This window comes from Barbus barbus, assembly GCF_936440315.1.
Source record: "Barbus barbus genome assembly, chromosome: 12".
NCBI lineage: Eukaryota > Metazoa > Chordata > Actinopteri > Cypriniformes > Cyprinidae > Barbus > Barbus barbus.
The window spans coordinates 12,404,730-12,427,410 of record NC_136740.1 but is presented as its reverse complement, the minus strand read 5'-3'; the positions used below and the strand labels follow the sequence as shown (position 1 = coordinate 12,427,410).

Here is a 22,681-nt window from a genome sequence, read left to right as displayed (position 1 = left end):
AAACAGGTTTGAGGAGACATGAGGGTGAGTAAATGACTACAGTTAAATTTTTGAGTGAACTGTTCATTTACGAAGTGTTTGAAACGCGATTTGAACCTTGAAACCATTAAGTCACGTGTTCTGCAAGCAGTAGAGAATCTGCAGTGGTTTGCTGTGTTTGGCAGCTATCCAACAGGTCTTGTTTCGTCTGTGCTTTGGCTGTGTGATTCTAAGTCTTGGAGAGAGGGGAAACCCTTCAGCAAGGCTCAGAGGAGGCCTGGTGCAAGGGCTGGACTGCACTATTTAGGATCCCCTCCCATATATTGACATTGACCTCATGAGGTCATCATTTCTCAAGAAAATGTCATCTCTACCAAGAAATGGGAAAGCCTTCATCTGACACATAAAGCATTACATTAAAATTCAACTATCTCTGTAAGCAGACACTAGAGTACAGAAAAAACAAATACTGATCCAAATGACCTTGAAATTAGAGAGAGATTTCTAAAATGTGCTATAAAGAAAAAAAAATAGTTTGATTCAAAGGGAAATGGAAAGTTCTTGACGACTATATGTGAGTATATGTGGAAAATATGTGCTCTTCTTCTCCTGGGAACTTGTTATGAGAACATGGAGCTGGGTTCTGTTGTTGCGGTTGTGCCAGTTCTGGAGATTCCCTCCTGGAACACAGTCTAGACTACTGCATGAGAAAAACCTCCACCTATCCGGTTAACCATACAGCATATATACATGATAATGAAGAAGATGGTTAAAAATAACGATTCACCCAGTTCACTAAAAAGAACCAGTTCAAAAGAATGATTATCTTCCAAACCAGGCATCACTCGGATTGTCAGCTTTCAGGCTACGGATTACATGTAATAATGTTGTAAATAATGTTCGGTTTCTTGCACAGACAGATCATTTTGCTTCATAAGAACTAAATATATTGTCAGGAGCCATGGGTATTAATTTTGGGTGAACTATTCCTTTAATGCAGAGCTACTGCATGAGAAAAACCTCCACCTAATTTCAGCGAACTAAAACTAAAATTACACTATTTGATAGTTCCATTTCTTGATTATAATTGGCTAAGCCACTGTAAAATACTCATGCTGTGTTGCTGAAGTACATTGCTGGGTTGAAGAATTTAAATAAATTTTTTGTGTGTTGAAATGGTTAAATGTTCAAACATTTGTTTTTTAAATATCTGAATTATTGACAGACCAAACTATGAATCTTTGATTCTTTTTCTCATTATCTTTGTTTAACATTAATTAAAGTGTTGTGTAACTAAATTTGCAATCCATTTCAGTCAAACAGAGTAAAATAGACTGAAATGAATGAATATGGCATGACTACATTCAAAGGATATTTCTGGCAAAATACCAAAACTATGACTAAAACAAAGAAACTGTAAAAATTCACACTGACGGTCACTTGTTTGTAATAAATCATATTGTGTGAAACACACTGTACTATGCAAACAGAAATCAAATTTAAAGTCGAAATGTAGCTACTTATAGTGCTGTGCCATCTTTCAAACAATACACCATACACAAATATCATCAGCATGAATCTCTTTTCCATAAACATCTCTGTGATAGCTGGACAGGGTGAGGGAGACTTAGGGCTGGTAAGGGAGCAGTTCTCTGGCCCTCACATGATTTAAAATCACCAAGAGTCATGGCCTGATTCATCTCTGTCTCTCTCGGCCAGGTTCAGGCTACAAGGCAGCCTCTGTTATTTTAGTGTACTAACAGGCATGTCACAAGGACTGGTCTGGTTTGGGGAGTGTTTGGTTTGATTCAGTGTGGTTATTCTTAATTAAATATAAAACTTTTTTTTTTTTATTGTTAGTTGAAATGAGGAAAAAGGAGTGTTTATCATTATTATGAGCACAATGTCAGTATTTTTACTTCTTATCTAAGAGAACGTAAGTTTTCTTGCAACCCAAAAGTTTGTTCTCTTAAACAACATGGTGGGGTTTTATATAAATAATAAATATTTTCACTCATTTTCTATGTTGACCATAAGGCCCTTTACTCAATATCACACATTTTACAAGAAAAGCTTACATGGACACTTCAAATCAATTTAATAGCATATCTATTTGTAAACCACAAGGATGGTGATTTGAGGGCAGAACTGGCTTTCAGGGACTTTAGGGAGTTAGAAATATGGCCATTGATGTTAACTGCCTACTAGTGCACTTCGTAACTCTGTCATCAGAAATGGAGTCATAAAAGTCTCATGCTCTCTTCCTGCTAATTTCACTTCCATCCTTTCATTCATAAAATTTATCTGGGCTGATCTGCCGCTTTGGTAGAGTCCAGATGGTTGTGGGACCCCAGGCTCAGCCACTGTGATGGGGTTATAGGGGAAAAGCTCCCTCAGGTCTAGGAAAGGACGGCAGCCACTGAGAGGCCTCCTGCCTCGAGGCACACGTGAGAGGGGCCTCAATCACAGGGCCGAATTCAGCTCACAGAGGGACACTAAATGGGGAGGGTGTGTGTGTGTTTTAGTAGGGATTTTATATGGGAACTGAAAGTTCTGACGCTTCATATCCACGATCAAACAGTGAAATAAAATGGTGAGATATGTGCTAAAGTTTTAAATGTGAGGAGCACATATTTAGTGAATCACAAAAATGCACCACCAATTAATAAAATGTACAACACTGGACACATTTCCATTCTGTGTGACTACTACTGAAAGTAGTCTGATTGTATATAAATTTTTTTCTATTACAAATAATAATAATAATAACATTGTCAAAGTAATAATTTAATTTAAATGTACATTTATTAAAAGTATAAATAAACCCTTAAATAAATACGTATAAATATGTAATCAATCAATCAATCAATCAATCAAACAAACACACAAACACACACACACTGCTGTTCAGAAGTTTGAGGTCGGTTTTTGAAAGTCACCAATGTTGCATATATCTGATCATAAATACAGTATAAATACAGTATACTAGTGTTGTGAAATATAATTATTTAAAAATAATAATAATTTTAATAATTAAAAAAAAAATTATGTGTGACCCTGGACCACAAAACAAGTCTCAAGTTGTTGGGGTATATTTGTAGCAATTGACAAAAATACATTGTATGGGTCAAAATGATACATTTTTCTTTTATGCCAAAAATCATTAGATTTTATCATCAAAGATCATGATCAATGAAGATATTTAGTGAATTTCCTACCGTAAATATATGAAAACTTAATTTTTGAACAGTAATATGCATAGCTAAGCACTTCATTTAGACACCTTTAAAGGCGATTTTCTGAGTATTTCGATTTTTTTGCACCCTCAGATTCCAGATTTGTATCTCAGCCAAATATTGTCCTATCCTAACATACCATACAACAATGGAAAGCTTATTTATTCAGCTTTCAGATGATGTAGAAATCTCAATTTTGAAAAATTGACACTTATGACATATTTTAAATATTTGAAAATTTAATTTATTCCTGTGACGGCAATTTTCAGTATGACCCTTCAGAAATCATTCTATTATGGTGAGTTGGTGCCAAAGAAACATTTCTCGTTATTATCAATGTTGAAAACAGTTGTGCTGCTTCATAGTTTTGTGGAAACCACAATCCTTTTTTCTTGCCAGGATTATTTGATGAATAGAAACTTCAATAGAACAGCATTTATTATTTTTTGTAACAATGTAAAAGTCTTTACTGTCACTTCTGATTAGTTTAATTTCTGAAAAGTATTGATTTTATAATTTTATAATAGTTTACAGATTTTCTATGTGGTCTTACTGGACCGCACTCTACCTGGTTAACATTTTACGTTCAGCCTGTCTGAATGTAATCAGCCGTCTTGATTTTTCACGGACAGAGCAAAATAGGATCATAAGCGTGCAAATGTGTTGGACAGAGCACAGAGTGTGTTAAGAGGGAAGATGTAAACCCAGATTTACACTGTGGCACTGACCCAACTTCTCAATTTTTCATGCGCTTGGCTTGAAGTGATGGCGCTGAAATCTCAGGCCTCTAGTATTCCTATCAACGATCCCCCAGGTGCTCAAAGCAGCCAACAAGAGTGGCCCAGCAGAAGAGCAGACTTATCTCACCATGATATGTCATATTCCCCCAAGAGAAGATGTGGATCTGCATAGACAAATGCATGTTTAAATGCGTGCATGTGCTGCATTTGTGCTTAGAAATAGAGAGAATGGCGCTAGCAAAGCCAAAGTCATAGGTTTGATTCCCAGGGAACGCAGGAACTGATAAAATGTATACTTTGTAAATGCAAAATTAGTCGTTTTGGATAAAGGTGATAATACACACCAAACTTTTAAAATCTGAACAAATTTGAAAACACTAGGCATCATTCACTTGCAGACTTGTAAATGGTTACAAAGAAAACTGGGCATCATACACTAAACGACTGAGGATCATACACAACTAGACTTTCAAGTTGTTCCAAACACAACAAACAAATGCAGAAACGTGCCTCATTGCTACATGACAAATGACAAATTGAAACAATACTGTATGTGTGTTAAATCGGCTCAAAATATCAAACGTTTGATATCCCCTGACTGAATGGTATCATAGGTCTGAAGCTAAAAAAACAGACTGAAATTTGTGAATTCTGTCAACTCAAACTTTGGAAAATTTGCAGACTGACTTCGACATTTGTCAACTATCGTCAACTTTTTCAAACTGTAAAAGGTGGGGGAAAATTTGGGCAAAAGTTGTGTAATGTATTTCAGCCTTAAAATGCCTACAATTTTCTGTTTTATTCTACATGAACCCGGGCGCCTCATTGAGGGCAGCCATTTTGAGATCACATGACCATTCGAAAACTTGCTTTATTCTTAAAGGGTCAGTTCACCTAAAAATATGAAAATGCTGTCATTAATTCGTCATCTTCATCTCATTACAAACCCGTATGATCTTCGTTCATCTTCAAAACACAAATTAAAGGCAGGGTAGGTGATTATGTAAAAAAAAAAAAATTTTGTTATGCTGGTTGAAGGTCTCTTCACATCCTTACTTTACTTACTTTTGTCATTTAGCAGACACTTTTGTCCAAAGCGACTTACAAATAAGAAAACGTAACTAAAACTAAAAGTTACAACTCTATAAATACTATATACCCACATATTTAAGAAAATAAAGAAATTAAATAAAATTGACACATGCATATAACAACATTTCAATAATAAACATATAAATGAAAAAACTAAAATAAAAAGCGATACTTCTATCCCTTGCCGGTGTCCCTGCCCGGTGGAGTCGCACGGTAGAGTTGATGGTCTTTACACTCTTTACTTTTTACTTTTGTCATTTAGCAGATGCTTTTGTCCATCCTGATAGCAATCACTAAGTTAAAAGTTCTACATTTATTTATATGTATTTATTTATATGCATTTTCATAGCTTCATAAAATTAAGGTTGAACCACTGATGTCGCATGGACTATTTTAACTTACTACCTTTCTGGACCTTGGACGTATCAGTTGCGATGCTGTCTATGTAGGGTCAGAAAGCTCTCGGTTTCATCAAAAATATCTTAATTTGTGTTACAAAGATGAACGAAGGTCTAACGGGTTTGGAACAACATAAGCGTAAGGAATTAATAACAGAATTTAAATTTTTGGTTGAACTATCCCTTTAAGTTTATTAGATACTGTTGCTCATATATATAAAAAAAAATTATAATAATAATAGTTGACTGTAAATACTGCATTTCTACAATGGCATCAGTAACCAAAAAACTTTGTTCATGTACTACATCCACACCACTAGGTGTCAGTATGTGTTAGACGGAAATGCCTTATCAGCCAGCGCAACAAAAACTAAACTGCTGAGTGGAGCTTTAAACATGTTAAATGTCACCAAAACTTTCAGTCTACAAACCATTTTTTTTTTTTTTTGATGAACAAATAACACATTTTCAATGTGGTCTGCAGTATACATGTGTGCATGTTCCCCAAAAGAACATTGGAAAGAAAAGATCACCGCAGCATGTGCTTCTTCTTCTTGTCATGAGAAACTAGGTCATCTGTGAGCCAGGTTACAGCCATGCTGCAGAGAAGAGAGTCTACAACAGCAGCTCTTTCCCACAGCCAGACCAATCCATTCCAAACAAACAACCAACTCGCACAAAAACACCAAAAACAGAGACAAATGAAGTAAACAAAGTGCAAATGAGCAGGAATGGATTGAAGCTATCATTTAGACAGATTGTCATCATCATCATCCTCTTGATCTCTCTCACTGTATCTCTCATTCTCTTTCAGTTTCGCCCTGTCCCAGATGGGAGTTTGGCATTTGGCGTCTTAATCAACTGGGTTGTTTGTGTCAATGTGGGTTCAAACCTATAACCAGGGCACAAGCACTGATTGCAAGTAAACACACTGAAATCAGGTCCCCCCAAAACAATGCAACTTCATTTCAACTGTGTGTTTTATTTAGTTGCAAATATAAGGATGCACGACAAACCTTAAGAGAAGCATGCAGGCTCAGTTTGAGATAATTATGGCATCCTGTTACCCAAAGGTGTGCAGAGACTTACTGAGAGTCCATAAAAGCATAGCAGCAGTATGAATCATATGGGTGTGGAAACTAGGAAATAAAATGTGGAAGTCTAAAAAGGAATAGCCACGCTGGTACTGCCTATTTCACTATATAAAGCACCTGAAGAACTATCACATTGAGAAAAAGACTTTGACGTTCTGTAGGGAAGGTCTAGTATAACTGCTGTACCAGTCGTTCCTTTAAATGCATAAATATGTATTTCCATTTTGGGCTAGCTGAAATATTATACTATGGGGAGTAATGTGTAACTTTGTTTTTGTGTTACAGAAAGCCGCTGTCATTGCGGACAGGCTGTAAATCATACAGACTGCCAGTAAGTCTCAACATGCGGATTTAGTGTTTAGGTGTCTGTCATCAGTCCCTGACCCTGTAAATCCAACTGCTTTGACTATAAACAAGTAGCGGCCAGTAAAGAAATCACTTTGAGCTCTCCCACAGAGCATGAAGACAGAATTCATGAAGCTTTTTGCTCCAACAAACAATCAAAAAACATAAAAACCATTTAAAAGTTTGGGGTAAAAAAAATAAAAAAGAATTCTGTCAGGACCACTATCGTCAAAATAACTGACACTTAGCATACAGTTTGGATTGGCGGTATGGTTCTTACGACCCCAGGTATTTATTTAATACAGTGGCAAAATTAACAAAAAATAAAGCATCAACAGATATTGACATTTCCCAACAGCACAGCAGTGATGACTTTATGAACTATTTTACTTCCAAAATCGATACTATTAGGGATCAAATTGTAACCATGCAGCCGTCAACTGCAGTATCGCATCAGATTGCACTATAGATCAAAAAAATCTGTGCACTATAGATCCCCTGAGGAACAGTTCCACTCACTCTCCACTATAGGAGAGGAAGAATTGTATAAATTTGTTAAATCAGCTAAACCAACAACATTCCATCTAATGTTGACCCTATTCCATCTAAACTACTAAAAGAGGTGCTTCCAGAAGTCATAGATCCTCTTTTGGCTATTATTAATTCGTCATTGTCATTAGGATATGTCCCCAAAACCTTTAAAGTGGCTGTTATTAAGCCTCTCATTAAAAAACCACAACTTGACCCCAAAGATCTAGTTAATTACAGACCGATCTCGAATCTCCCTTTTCTGTCAAAGATTCTTGAAAAGGTAGTATCCTCACAATTATATTCCTTCTTAGAGAAAAATGATATCTGTGAGGATTTCCAGTCAGGATTTAGACCATCCCATAGTACTGAGACTGCTCTCATTAGAGTACAAATGACCTCTTATCATCCGATCATGGTTGTATCTCTCTATTAGTGCTACTGGATCTTAGCGCTGCGTTCGACACTATCGATCACAACATTCTTTTGAATAGGCTAGAAAACTTTGTTGGCATTAGTGGAAGTGCATTAGCATGGTTCAAATCATACTTATCTGACCGCCATCAATTCGTAGCAGTGAATGAAGTGGTATCATATCGATCACAAGTGCAGTATGGAGTACCTCAAGGCTCAGTACTAGGGCCGTCACTTTTCACGCTTTACATGTTACCCTTGGGAAATATCATAAGGAAACACGGGTTAGTTTTCACTGTTATGCTGATGATACTCAGCTCTATATTTCTTCGCGGCCCGGTAAAACACACCAATTTGAGAAACTTATGGAATGCATAGTCGATATAAAAAACTGGATGACGAGTAATTTCTTACTGCTAAATTCTGAAAAAACAGAGGTGTTAATTATCGGACCTAAAACCCCCAAAAGTAATAAACTTGAACACTGTCTAACACTTGATGGCTGCTCTGTAAATTCTTCGGCATCAGCCAGGAACCTATGTGTGCTATTTCATAACAATCTCTCCTTTGACAGCAACGTTTCTAGCATTTGTAAAACTGCTTTTTTTCATCTTAAAAATATATCTAAACTGAGACCTATGCTCTCAATGTCAAATGCAGAAATGATAATTCATGCGTTTATGACCTCAAGGTTAGATTATTGTAATGCTTTATTGGCCGGTTGTTCTGCATGCTTAATAAACAAACTACAGACGGTTCAAAATGCAGCAGCTAGAGTTCTTACTAGAACCAGGAAGTATGACCACATTAGCCCGGTTCTGTCAACACTGCACTGGCTCCCTATTAAACATAGTATAGATTTTAAAATCTTGTTAATTACTTATAAAGCCCTGAATGGTTTAGCTCCTCAGTACTTGAGCGAGCTCTTATCGCATTATAGTCCTCCACGTCCATTACGTTCTCAAAACTCTGGCCATTTGATAATACCTAGAATATCAAAATCAACTGTGGGTGGTAGATCCTTTTTCTATTTAGCGCCCAAACTCTGGAACAATCTACCTAACACTGTTTGGGAGACAGACACACTCTGTCAGTTTAAATCTAGATTAAAGACCCATCTCTTTAACCTGGCATACACATAACACACTATTACGCTTCTAATATTCAAATCCGTTAAAGGATTGTCAGGCTGCATTAATTAGGTCAACCGAAACCGGAAACACTTCCCATAACACACGGTGTACTTATTACATCGTATAAGAAGATATCTATGCTAATATTAGTCTGTTTCTCTCTTATTCCGAGGTCTCCGTAGCCACCCGATCCAGTCCGTATCCAGCCCAGATAGACACTGCAGTCACCAGATCCAGTTCGTATCCAGATCAGATGGTGGATCAGCACCCAGAGACGACCTCTACAGCCATGAACGTCAGCGGAAACCAGGACACCTAGATGAGCCCCAGAGACAGATCCCCATTGAGGACCCCACTACCTAGATAGCCATTGGGAAAAGACCACTGGAACCAGTTGAGCCCTTAAACTCTGACTTTGCTGCAGTTGGAACAAACTGCTGGTTCGTTTGGCCAGAAGAGAACTGGCCCCCCGACTGAGCCTGGTTTCTCCCAAGGTTTTTTTCTCCATTCTGTCACCGATGGAGTTTTGGTTCCTTGCCACTGTCGTCTCTGGCTTGCTTATTTGGGGACACTTCATTTCCAGCGATATCGTCCACCTGATTGCACAGGCACTATTTTAATTGAACTGAGCTGGACAATGAATGAATTCAATAATGAAATGCCTTTAACTGAAAATTGAGTGTTTAATCTTAGTCATTTTACATTATTGGCACACTATTTTCCTAATGTGAAATTGTGCAGTTGCTTTGACACGATTTGTATTGTTAAATACAATATAAATAATATAAATAAAGGTGACTTGACTTGACTTTGGATTGGCGGTAAGGTTCTGTTTTGGGTAAAAACTCCCTGCCCATCCATGCAGCCTGTCATGAATGAATTGGGGAAGGGCTGTCCAAATTCGGTCCTGGAGGACCTAATTTGGACCTTTTTCACATTTGGCTCCCAAACTCTGGAATAGCCTTCCTGATAACTTTCGGGGTTCAAACACACTCTCTCTGTTTAAATCTAGATTAAAGACACATCTCTTTAGCCAAGCATTCACATAATGCATCTTATAATCTTGTACTGCAGTTATATCTGATCAAATGTACATTATTATTCTTTAGCTTGGGTTGAACAAATCATTTTGCTTGGATGGAACAGCAGCTACGGTAATTATGTCTCTATTTCTTTCTCTGTTTCTGCCACGGGCTGTAACTAGGAATTACAGAAGCTTCAGTCTTGATCCAACCCTTAAATGATCTGAGATGACCGAACACCTGAGAAAAGATGATGCCAACCCCTCAGAGGACCTCAGAGGATGCAAACACTCAGACAACATACAGAATTACCAAATTTTGCCATAAGTTAAATATATTAAGGTTCTGCAATATATAAATATATTGTGGAAACTTAATTTCCTGTAGAGCTGCTTTGCAACGGATTGTATCGTAAAAAGCGCTATAGAAATAAACTTGAACTTGAGTTATTTTGAGGGGACAGCAAATTTACACTGTTATACAATCTGTACACTCACTACTTTAAAATTGTAGCAACGTGTAATTTCTTCAGTGTTGTCACATGAAAAGATATAATAAAATATTTACAAAAATGTGAGGGGTGTACTCATTTCTCTGAGATACTATAGATAGATAGAGATAGATAGATAGATAGATAGATAGATAGATAGATAGATAGATAGATAGATAGATAGATAGATAGATAGATAGATAGATAGATAGATAGATAGATAGATAGATAGATAGATAAAATTGAATTATTGATTTATCTGTTCATTTCTTATAAAAAATTTACTGATATAGCTGATTGAATATGAATTATGTGGTTGATTTCTGTTTCCCATGAGGAAAGAGACTTGCATGTGAAGTCTTTACATTAAAAATGGCATAGTGTAGCTGAAATTCTGAATAATTTCTGGGTGACCATACATTCCATCAATCCCATAATTAAACAACATCCAACTAGCCACAGACCCTTTATGCATTCAAAGTTCTGGGATTTTTTATTTTATTAAGTTATAGCTATTCAAAGTGAGGAATAAAAATAATAACAGACCAGAGCAGCTTACACTAGATTCCTAACAATGCATCCAGTAAATACAGCACGTCATATGGCTATAATGTAATGTTCTGCTTTTGTGTATTTGTCTACACATTTGTATACACACAGACGCCCCGCCACCCACATGCACAAACAAGCTTTTAAAAATGGAAGCTGAAACCCTCAAGCTTAAACATACGAGTATACCCCACGCATATGCTTCAGATACCCAGATGTAACCACTCGTGTGCGTATTCGCAAACAAAACAAGCACAGAAATTCACCATCACCCACACCGTTCATTGACCCCAATAATTGCCATCAACAAACGCATTGCTCCTGGTTGCCCTGGTAAATTTATTCTCCCCATGCATGTGAGGTGAAAAGTCAGGCATGTTAACAGGCCACTACGAGCTTCCTCTGCCTGGGGATGAGGTTGGAGGCCAATGGGGAGGTCTAAAGGGGCCTGGAAACCCTCCCCGAGAGGTCATCCGTATTTCACAGCCGACTGCGAGAGGGCAGGGCCCACATGCTTAAATGCCCAATAAAAAAGGCCTGGCAGGATGTTGCAGATCGTAAACCGAATTTCAGCAACCCCCTGGCACCCCTCCCTCTGAGGAAAAGAAGACATTCTGATGCTTTATTGCCAATTAATAGTGCTGGGTAGAAAATATTTGGTGCCTAACTCTAAGATTTATTATGTTATAGTAATTTAACTCCTTGTGATGTGGTTTGGACGTATAGGTGTTTGGTACTGTGGTGTAGTATTAGTGGTTTGTAGTCACATCACTGGGAGTTATAATGTGGTATAATGTAAAGACAGTCACAACAGACATTTCAGTGAACTCTAATTCAAAACCATATAGTTAAAAGCATTTACCATTATCATTTTAAATCTATTCATTTTATTACTTTTAACCTTACAATTTTAAACTTACAATTCTGCCGACGCTGTAAATTAAGTTTGTAGATATATACTGAATTTTAACAATATATTCACATTTATTATATAATATTAATATCATAATTATTTTAATGCAGTTTAATGCAGACTAATTTCACAATCTTTCCTTGTTCTGAGACTCGCAATCTCTGTCTTAACATAGATTAATAAATCAATAAATACAATTCAAAATTTTATTTAGTTTAATTAATTTCCATAAATCAGCTGAAACTTTCCATTTCAGGAAATCAATTCAAAATTCTGATTCAGCAGTTAAATTGAACTGTCACTCGCAAATGATTATTATATTAGAATGTTTCAATAAAAACATATATAATTGTTCAAAAGTTTGGGGTCTGTACGTTTTATTTTGTTTAGTTTTTTTTTTTGTGTGTGTGGGGGGGGGGGGTAAAAATACAGTAAACACAATGTGAAATATTATTCCAATTTAAAATGTATTCCATTTTAAGATATTTTAAATTGTAATTCATTCTTGTGACGGAGCACTGCTGAATATTCAGCAGTCTTCAGCATCACATGATCCATCAGAAATCATTCTAATCTGATTTGGAGCTCAACATTTCTTATTAATTTTAATGTTGAAAAAGGTTGTGCTGCTTAATATTTTTGTGGAAACTAATGCTTTTTTTTTTGATGAATCCAAAGTTTTTAAAATGGAATTGATTTGACAATTTACTGTCACTTTTGATCAGTTTAATGCATTCTTGCTGAATAAAAGTATTATTATTTTTTTTTTCTTTTTTAACTCACTGACCCCAAACGTTTGAACATCTAAAGTGCTTGTTTTAAATGTTTGGTAGTTGTTTAAAAAATGAATCACATATATTCATGTGTGGTGATGTGGTACCTCTGAGGATGTAGTTCTGGTAGTTTTGGTCAGCCTCAGCTCCCACTTTAATAAGACATGTGAGTCCTTCAGCTATCACAAACTCGTGCACCAGATCTTTATCATCCTGCAAGAGAAACACAAGCAGCAGAAACTCAATGTATTTACGGAATACCCAGAAGAAACACAGAATCTACATAGACTCAACAAAGGTTGTGGAGAAAAATATATACAGTCATGGCCAAAAATATCGGCACCCTTGGTAAATATGATCAAAGAAGGCTGTGAAAATTGATCTGCATTGTTAATCCTTTTGATCTTTTATTTAAAAAATTCACAAAAATTTAACCTTTCACTGGATAATAAGAATTTAAAATGGGGAAAATATCATTATGAAATAAATGTTTTTCTCAAATACACGTTGGACACAATTGTTGGCACCCCTAGAAAGTCTTATGAGTAAAATATCTCTGAAGTATATTCCCATTCATATTCACAATTTTGAGCACTCCAGGGTGATTATGAACATGAAATTATCCAGCCATGGCTTCCTGTTTCACAGAAATATAAATAGGAAGGAAAACAAAGCCCAAATTCCCTTATTCATCCATCACAATGAGAAAAACCAAACAATATATTTCTGATGTGCAGCAAAAGATAATTGAGCTTTAAGATAGAGTTAGAGCAGAGAAAATTCCCATTTCCACCATCAGGGCAATAATTAATAATTTCCAATCAACATAAAATGTAAAGAATATGCCTGGAAGAGGGCGTGTGTCTATATCGTCCTAAAGCACGGTGAGGAGGAGAGTTTGAGTGGCTAAAGACTCTCCAAGGACCACAGCTTGAGAACTGCAGAAAATAGTTGAGTCTCGGGGTCAGAAAACCTTAAAAAAAATTGTCAAACAGCACCTACATCACATGTTGTTCGGGAGGGATTCAAGAAAAATTCTCCAAGCTCATCCAAAAACAAACTCCAGCATATTCAGTTATCAGACACGACTGGAACTTCAAATGGGACTGGCTTCTATGGTCAGACGAAACTAAATAATGAGCTTTTAGCAGCAAACACTCAAGATGGGTTTGGTGAACACAGGGATAAAAAGTACCCCATGTGTAAAATGAAATATACTGCTGTATTTTTGATGTTGTGGGCCTATATTTCTGATGGAGGTCCTGGACATCTTGTTTAGACACATGACATCATGGATTCTAACAAATACCAACAGATAAAAAAATCAACAAGTGACTGACTCTGTTAGAAATCTTATAATGGGCTATGTTTGGATCTTCCAACTGTACAATAATCCAAACACAAACCTCAAAAAGAACACAAAAATGGGTCACTGGGCACAAAACCAAGCTTCTGCTATGGCCATTCAAGTCCTCTGACCTGAACCCTGTAGAAAATGAGTGAGGTGAACTGAAGAGAAGAAGCACCGTCATGGAGCTGGGAATCTGAAGGATCTGGAGTGATTCTGGATGAAGGAATGGTCTCTGATCTCTTGTCATGTGTTCTCTAACCTCATCAGGCATTATAGGAGAACATTTAGAGCTGTTAAACTGGCAAATGGAGGTTTCAAAAAGTATTGAATAAAGGGGTGCCGTTAATTGTGGCCAATGTGTATTAGAGAAAAACATTTATTTAATTATGATATTTTCCCCCCATTTTAAATTTGTATTATCCAATGAAAGGTTCAAGTTTTGTGAATTTTTTAAATAAAAGATCAAAAGGATTAACAATGCAGATTTTCACAGCCTTCTTTGATCATACTTACCAAGGGTGCCGATATTTTTGGCCATGACTGTATATATTGATGCATCTCGAAATTAAAACATCCTACAGAAATCAAGAAAATCACACTTCATAATGTGACCAAAAATATTGTGTTTTATTGCAACACACTTTCAGTGTGACCAAAGAGAATTGCAGAAAGGCCCAGTTGTGTTTTCATAAATAGGCTTGATTTCAAACTGACACAGCCCAACTGAAGCTTATGAATTCCTATCTGTCAAACGCTCTGTCAGCATTTTCTCTACGCTCCCTAAAGGTTCCCCCTCCTACACCAACACATGTTGCATTGTTCTGCAAACTCTCTGTCCACCAGGTGCTGGGAACTTCTTAAAATAACCTGAAAAGAAGCCCAAAATGCTTTTATGAACGATTGAAAGGTCAAATTAGAAAAATAAAAGAAAACAATTCATTTAAAATTTTAACCTATTAAACTGTATTACAATTTTAAAATTCAAATTATATATACAATTTCTTATGCAATTTGAATACAGTATTAATCTAAAATTCATATAAAATATAGCAATTCAATATAATACAATTATTTACAGTATATATCATATAATTACTGCACTTCACCTACTTTATGATATATTTTAAAGCTAAGCTGCAGAGATATTTAAGCACACTTCTGCAGAGTGTTGTTTTATAGAGCTGTTTTGTAATCGTCCCTGTAGAGTTCCTCCAGATCTCCCTCACTGAGCACTTACAGTTTTAAATCCTTTTCACTTCCTACCCATGGAAACCCTTTGTGTTTGGGCTTGAGTAAATTTGGGTTGCTAAGTGCTGATCGACTGCTTCCCTGCAGTAAAGAGTCCATTAAACACACTGTAGAAGAGGTGTAAGGAGCAGTACGTGTCTCCGCTTGATTTATGGCACTCACACGCACACAGGCCCACGGCTGGGCACACTTCACTGATTCTCCGATTACAGCATGCAACCTTCCTCCGTCCTGTGTGTCGTGTGGAACTGAACCAGGCTCCTGCTTATTTCTTCTGCTTTGGGATTTGCATGGACACACCCTATTGGCTAATCTGAAAATTATTAGGAGTGTTGGATTTGTGGAATTTATATTGGCACAGCCAGTCTATAATGACACAGTATGCCAACGTCTGGAGAAAGCACTTTACGGCACATGCAAAATATACTTAAATTCACGACAGCATGAAAAATGCAATTTTTACCACAATTCTTCCTGAGTCAAGCGATCAATCAGACGACTGCTCAAAGATAATGTTCTCAAGTGATTCATACATGTTAGATTAAAATGCAGGGGGATTAGGAGGATTATGAGATCGGTTTCAATATATGGAACTGCTGAATTGGAATTCTGTCCAAGTCCTGGCTGTGTGTGTGTGTGTGTGTGTGTGTGTGTCAGAGTTGTGGGAGTAGCTAACAAAAAGTAGCACTGCAACTAACTAAACAACAATTAAGCAGCAGCTGTTTTTAAAACAGTGTAACTTAAACAGTACCAAATACATTTTTCCAACAATAGCTGCATAACACTGCTAATTTAAATATATGTAAGTTTTTGTATCAGAATTGTGATTTTAATTCCCACAACTGCAACTATATATTTCACAAACTGACTTTATTATGTCTCAAAAATATTTAACTTTCTTTCTTGTAATTGTGCCTTTTTGTAATTGTGACTTATCTCACAGTTTGACTGTATATTTCACAAATTCAACATATCTCACAACTGTGACTTTGTTTCCACTAAGTGTGACTTTATGTCTCATAATTTTGACTTTAAATCTCACTATTGCAGCTTTATAGCTAACAATTACAACTTTGTATTTTACAATTTGACTTGTATTACTTTGTTTGTCGTTACTGTGACTTTATATCACTCATAATCTAAATATTTCAACTTTGTAGCTCACCTTTTTAATTTGCAATGTTTTACAATAAACCCAAGCTCATTGACAAATCATATTGCCTTGCTGAATTTTCATAGTCAAATCCAACCCTGGACCACAAAACCAGCCATAAGGGTACATTTTTCAAAATTGATATTTATAAATCACCTGAAAGCTGAATAAATAAGTTCTTAGCAGTGCATATTACTAAGCAAAAATTAAGTTTTGATATATTTACAGTAGGAAATTGACAAAATATCTTCATTCATGATCTTTACTTAATATACTAATTTACTTAATAATATATTTTTGGCATAAAAGAAAAATCAATAATTTTGACCCATATATTTTTGGCTATTGCTACAAATATACCCCAGCGACTTAAGACTGGTTTTGTGGTCCAGGGTCACAAATGTCCAGTGAGTGATGCTAAAGGTGCATTCAAACAACCTCATCTGGTTGTTGTAAACATCGCTGTAATTTGAAAATTAAATGTCCAATAAGAAGCGCTAAAAAGTTAATGATCTATCACATTTGAAATTACATACCACCTACACTAAACCCTACCCATGAAATGAAAAAGCATTTTATGAAGCAACCATGCCATTTTAGCTTGCTTCTACAAGTCTTTGAGCTTATTTGAGGCCTCATTGTGACTTGTGTTACTTGGCACTCATACCCATACTCTCTGCATCTCAACTGCAATGCTGTACCGTATACTATATTGGAAAAGACATAGATCTGGTTATGTGATGCAAATGCCAAGAATTAGCACTGATAAGGCATGTACACCGACCTTATTCAATATGCTTTTCTAGGAGTTTCCCTTTCAGATGCAAAAATTATGGGAGGAGAGTATTACGCAATGTGTTTTACTAACGTTTGCGCTCTTCAAATTACTGGCATTTGCGCCATTATTTAACGTCCAAAAAAGCATGTCTTAAACTATTTTGCGCTTGAAGTGGCTGCAATTTGTTGCTAGGAGGAGGCACCGCAGAGAACAGAGCGTGCATGGTAGAAGTGAGAGGATTTTTTTCACAAGTATTAATTTATTTTGAATGCCAGAAGAACACATTATCTGAACATATCATTTGCCTAGCCATGTTATTTTTAATTTGCTTCAGGAAATAATTTGTTCAAAATACCCATTTTGCACCAGCACTTATTAAATTCTAAATCATATAGTGTGCTCTTATCTAGCTTCATATGTAGTTAGCTAATTTTTATAGCATTTTGTATTGTAGCTAATTAGTTTTTAGCGTAAAAAGGTTACCTTCACTTTTGTTCAAGTATGAATTATGAGTAGTTTGTAGCCTGACAAGCTACATTTCAGTAGCTTTCCCAGCAAAATTGTGTATATGCTTTCACAAAGCTAGCAAATATGTTTATGTTTGTTTCTGCTCCGGAGTATTTTTGTGTGTTTATGCATAGCCTCTGGCAGTTTTAAATTACACACTTGTTGACAGGTGTGAAAGTTGCAGGCGCTTTTGCCATTAAAAATGCTAAAACTTTAGTGGAAAGACATTTAATCTCATGCACACACACAATGCGGTGGTCAGACATGGTTTCTCTAGAGAAAAAACAGTAGCTTCCAGCACAGCTTTAAAATCAATCAATGATGGAGACTCCAGCTTTGGTATCTGGTCATTTCTGTGCAGTGAGAGAAATTCCAGCATTGCCGTACAGCTGAAACATGCATGAAAACACAGACACACACGTGTGCTGCTGACCAAAAGACATTAGCAGGTGCTCTGCGCTATTGCTAAGTCGAAGTGGGAAAGCTTACCTGAAAGATTTGCTTGAGAGAGAACAACGCTCTTCGCAGCTCACGTCCGGTCGAATTGTAGAGCTTTTCTGCAGGAGAAAACAGGGAAAAGAGATTTGAGTTAATCTTCATGTACTTTCCTTTCTAACATTTGTGAGTTTAGATGGAGCCTTTTGGACTAATTTTAATATATTAAGGGGACATATGCTCTATAACTCAAGCACTTTGGAGCCCAGGTAAAGAACTGTGCTTGTGTTATTGTGTTTACTGTTTAAACGGCAGTGCTTCAGTCTGCCAGCGTGTGGCAGGGTTGAGCAGAGTAATGTCTGTGTGCATTAGTGCAGTAGCTAGACTTAGCCTCTGACTCAGCACCTATGAAATAATGGGGACGCATCTCTCTCTCTCCCTCAGTATCCTTGATTATCTCTTTATCGATGGCTCTGAGGAGCTGTATACGGAAACCACAGGCCGAAGCTCACAACATACTGTGCTCTCTCTCCATTTCTCTTTCTTAATGTGTCCCCATAGAGAACTCTCATTAACATTCCGACCTCAATATTGGCAGCCTGAAAGTCCAATTTAATCTTGCCCACTGCTGAGTGTGTGTTTGTGAATGTCAAACTCTCTCTCTCTCTCTCTCTCTCTCTCTCTCTCTCTGTCTGTGTGTGTGTCAATGCAAGCTTTTGCATGCGTACATTATGATACGCATATGAGAAGGAATACTAGTCTATTAACTAGCAAATATAATACAAAAGTAATGTCATCTACACCGTATGTCAGAAAGGTACAAAAAAGTTTTGCAACAACTGCCAATGGTACTTTGCATTAACTGCATAAAATGTATAATATATAGTGGACACATAACATGTAAGCCTAAAAAAGTTACTTTCCAACTGGCAATTTGTCTCACATTTGGCTTTTATTGATTGAATTCTGGTCCCGGTACGGAGAAAATAAGTTCCTCTAGTTTAATTCTCTAAATCCCCAATCGCTAAGACAGGAAGAGATGAAACTGCTAACAGGTTTCATTGATAATAATTACAGAAATACAATACTCCATACAGGAGCACCACATCCACCCATTTTATAAATATTCTCAAGTATTTCAAGTCTTGCGTTTGTGTGCCAGAGAGGAATTTTTCTTCCGGTTCGGCTTTATAATTTGCCGGCACATTTTCAGAGCTTGTTTTCATATACAGTAACGACAGGGTTTTGTGTTGGGTTTGACAGGACCACACCACTGTGGTTTACATATGTTTCTGTTGTGGACCTCAACAAATGTTTACAAATCATGCGATCAAGATTACCGAATCATTTTTAGTAATGTAAACATTCTTTTAAAGGGACCATGTTCTTTTTTTCTGTGAAATACACTTATAATCAACCATTCTTACAACAAAACAGTCAGCATTTTGACCTCTCTCTAACATATAAGCCAGAATTTTATGGTATAAAAAACAAAAAACAGATGACAAACCATCATTCATTTCGAACAGAAAGTCACATGGGGGCTGCACAAAGTTCTGATCCTGTTCAGATTCAGAATTTTTCATTCCAACTTGCATCTAAATATTTGTAAATATTGCAAAGACTACACAGTAAAAGTCCCAACAGATATGATTTGCAAAAAACAGTTTTCCATGATATTTCCCTTGCAAATACCAATATGTAGAATGCAGGGCTCATCAAACAGATATTAAAGATGAAGTGTGCCACTAATGTCATTAACGGTGATAGAGTGATAGAGCATTAACCTTACTGTCACCACTAATGTCACAAAATAATGCACAGAAAATTAAAGGAATACCATTATTGTGATGTTTTTATCAGCTGTTTAGACTCATTTTGATGGCCCCCATTTGCTGCAGAGGATCCACTGATGAGCAAAAATGCTAAATTTCTCCTAATCTTTTCAGATGAAGAAACAAACTACATCTTGGATGGACTGACAGCATGGGCGCCGATCCCCGATCGTGCACCCACGGAAAAACACAAAATAGTCTCCGTTCATTTTAACCAATAAGAAAAGGATTGCATCTTGTACTATTTTATTCTCGTTTTCATAGTTCATTTGAGGCAGTTTTTGAAATTAGTTATTTTAATGGCAAATGTCAAGAGTGCATTATTGTAATACGAGAGGGTGCCAGCACGACTCTCACTTGCAGCAGGCTTGCTCTCCCATATATAGAGATCATGGCTCTGCGCTCCCTCAGATATAACGTGTGCACCCTCAAACTTTGTCCTGTGTACGTGCAAATAAGTGCTTTTTGTAAACAGGTATTTATTAAATCATTTTATTTAGTGAAGCGCAGCTCTCATAGAAAAAATGTGTGCATTATTTGGTTACTGAATAATGTATTTGCAGTCCGTGCGTTTCACTTCGCAAGATAAATTTTGTGTAGAAAATTCATGAAACGCACCATCCAACAGAGTATACTCTAGAAAAAAACTAAAACCCAGTATTAATTACTAAGTAATAAGAATTAACTATTTGAAAATATTAAATTTGTTGCGTATGTGTATGATAACCTATCCCAGTTATTATTTAGTCTTGAAAACAGCTGTGAAAATGTGTTTTATATTAAAAAACAATACAAAACAAAAAAAACACCTGCAAGTTTGAGCACCCACCAGCAGAAACATAAACTCACCAGTAACAAACTTATTGCTTATTAATAGTTAGTAAGGTAGTTGTTAAGTTTAGGTATTGGGTAGGATTAGGGATGTAGAATATGGTCATGCATAATATATGCTTCATAAGCACAAATAAACAGCCAATATGTTAATAATGGGCTTGCTAATAAGCAACTACACTCTTAGAAATAAAGGTGCTTCAAAAGGTTCTTCACAGCAATGCCATAGACTAGAGGAACCATTTTTGGTTCCACAAAGAACCATTCAGTCAAAGGTTCTTTAAAGAACCATCTCTTCCTTACCTTTTTATAATCTGAAGAACCTTCTTTCACCACAAAGAACCTTTTGTGAAACAGAAAGGTTCTTCAGTTGTTAAAGGTTCTTCATGGAACCATTTAGACAAAAAGGTTCTTCTATGGCATCATGAAGCACCTTTATTTTTAAGAGTGTAGTTAATAGTGAGAATTGGTCCCTATACTAAAGTGTTACCGGTTGAGCCAAAGTTGCCAAGAGCCAAGTTCTTGAAGAGTGTACATACAGGCTGAAAGACTTGAGGAATGATCTGTAGACCTCAGCAGCATCTGGTGGTAATTTATTCTCTTCCTCACATTTAATACCATGTCTTGTAAAATTACTCTCAGAATCAACACAAACAACAATAAAAGCACATTCTGTTCAAGCAACCTTGGACTCCAAACCTCTATTTCCTGCTGCCAAGAACCTTAAAACCATCTCTGCAGAAGCCTCCATCCATCCTTTCCTCTCTCTATCCGGTATTTATCTGATCCTGCTGGAATAGAGGAGACCAGACAAAAAGGACTGCAACCTTTACTCAGGGACTTCCATATTTGGTCCTCACTTTCTCTCTTTTCTCATGAATCATTTTCTCATTCAGAACTCAGTGTTCTCAAAAGTCAGCATTTTTTTCTCTCTAACTCTACCTCTGATTCACCAAACTGGATTTCAACAAACGAGCATTTTCAAGACTGCTTACAAGAACTTGCTAGTTTTCGCTACATCGTTGGAAATATATTTTAAAGTGTGGTTCTAAAATCTATATCAATATTTATTTATTTTGCAGCAGGGAAGATCTACACCCACTCTGATGGAATACTTTGTTAAGACTGATTCATATCTATGACATATAAGTCAAGTCTTTTTGAAAGATTCATTAAAAGAACTGTCCCAAAACAGTGAATTGCAAAAAATTTGCTAAATGAGTCGAGGTTTGGCTGATTAGCATGACCCAGTTTTACCCTGCTGGTGGATGCCACAACACAATGTTTCCTACAGAGAGAGAACATTAAAATAAACAAACATTAATAAGAACTTTTTCATAAAAATCATTTGTTCACGAGTCAGATTACACTTGTACTGTTTTCTGATTCACTAAAGAGAACCGACTCATCAGAGTCATTGGCTTAGGAATCAGGCTATATTGGTCATGTTATATATTTTTGATTCATTAAAAAAACGGGCTCATAAGAGTCATTCCTTGAGGAATCAGGCTATAATGGTCATTGTAGATGTTTTTGATTCACTAAAAAGAACCGCCTCATAAAAGTATTTAGTTTAGGAATCACCCTATATTAGTTATGCAGTATGTTTTTGATCCACTAAAAAGAACTGGCTCATAAGACTCTTTCGTTTGGGAATCATACTATAATGGTCATGCTGTATGTTTTTTATTCACTAAAAAGAACTGGCTCATAAGAGTCTATCGTTCAGGAATCACCCTATATTAGTCATGCAGTATGTATTTGATTCACTAAAAAGAACCGGCTTATAAGAGTCTGATTTAGGACTCAGGTTGGATTGATCAAATTTTATGTTTTT

The 22,681-nt window shown here is 36.4% G+C and overlaps 1 protein-coding gene across 1 annotated transcript in view; it reads right to left on the bottom strand.

Annotated features, from left to right (window-relative positions):
* Positions 1–22,681, bottom strand: part of LOC306878341 (FH1/FH2 domain-containing protein 3-like) — a 189,688-nt gene that overhangs the window by 62,631 nt on the left and 104,376 nt on the right. The window contains exons 4-5 of the mRNA XM_079430621.1: positions 18,233–18,300; positions 12,814–12,919 (exon numbers count right to left, since the gene is read on the bottom strand). Coding sequence (XP_079286747.1) covers positions 12,814–12,919; positions 18,233–18,300 — 174 coding nt within the window. The remainder of the gene's footprint in view (positions 1–12,813; positions 12,920–18,232; positions 18,301–22,681) is intronic.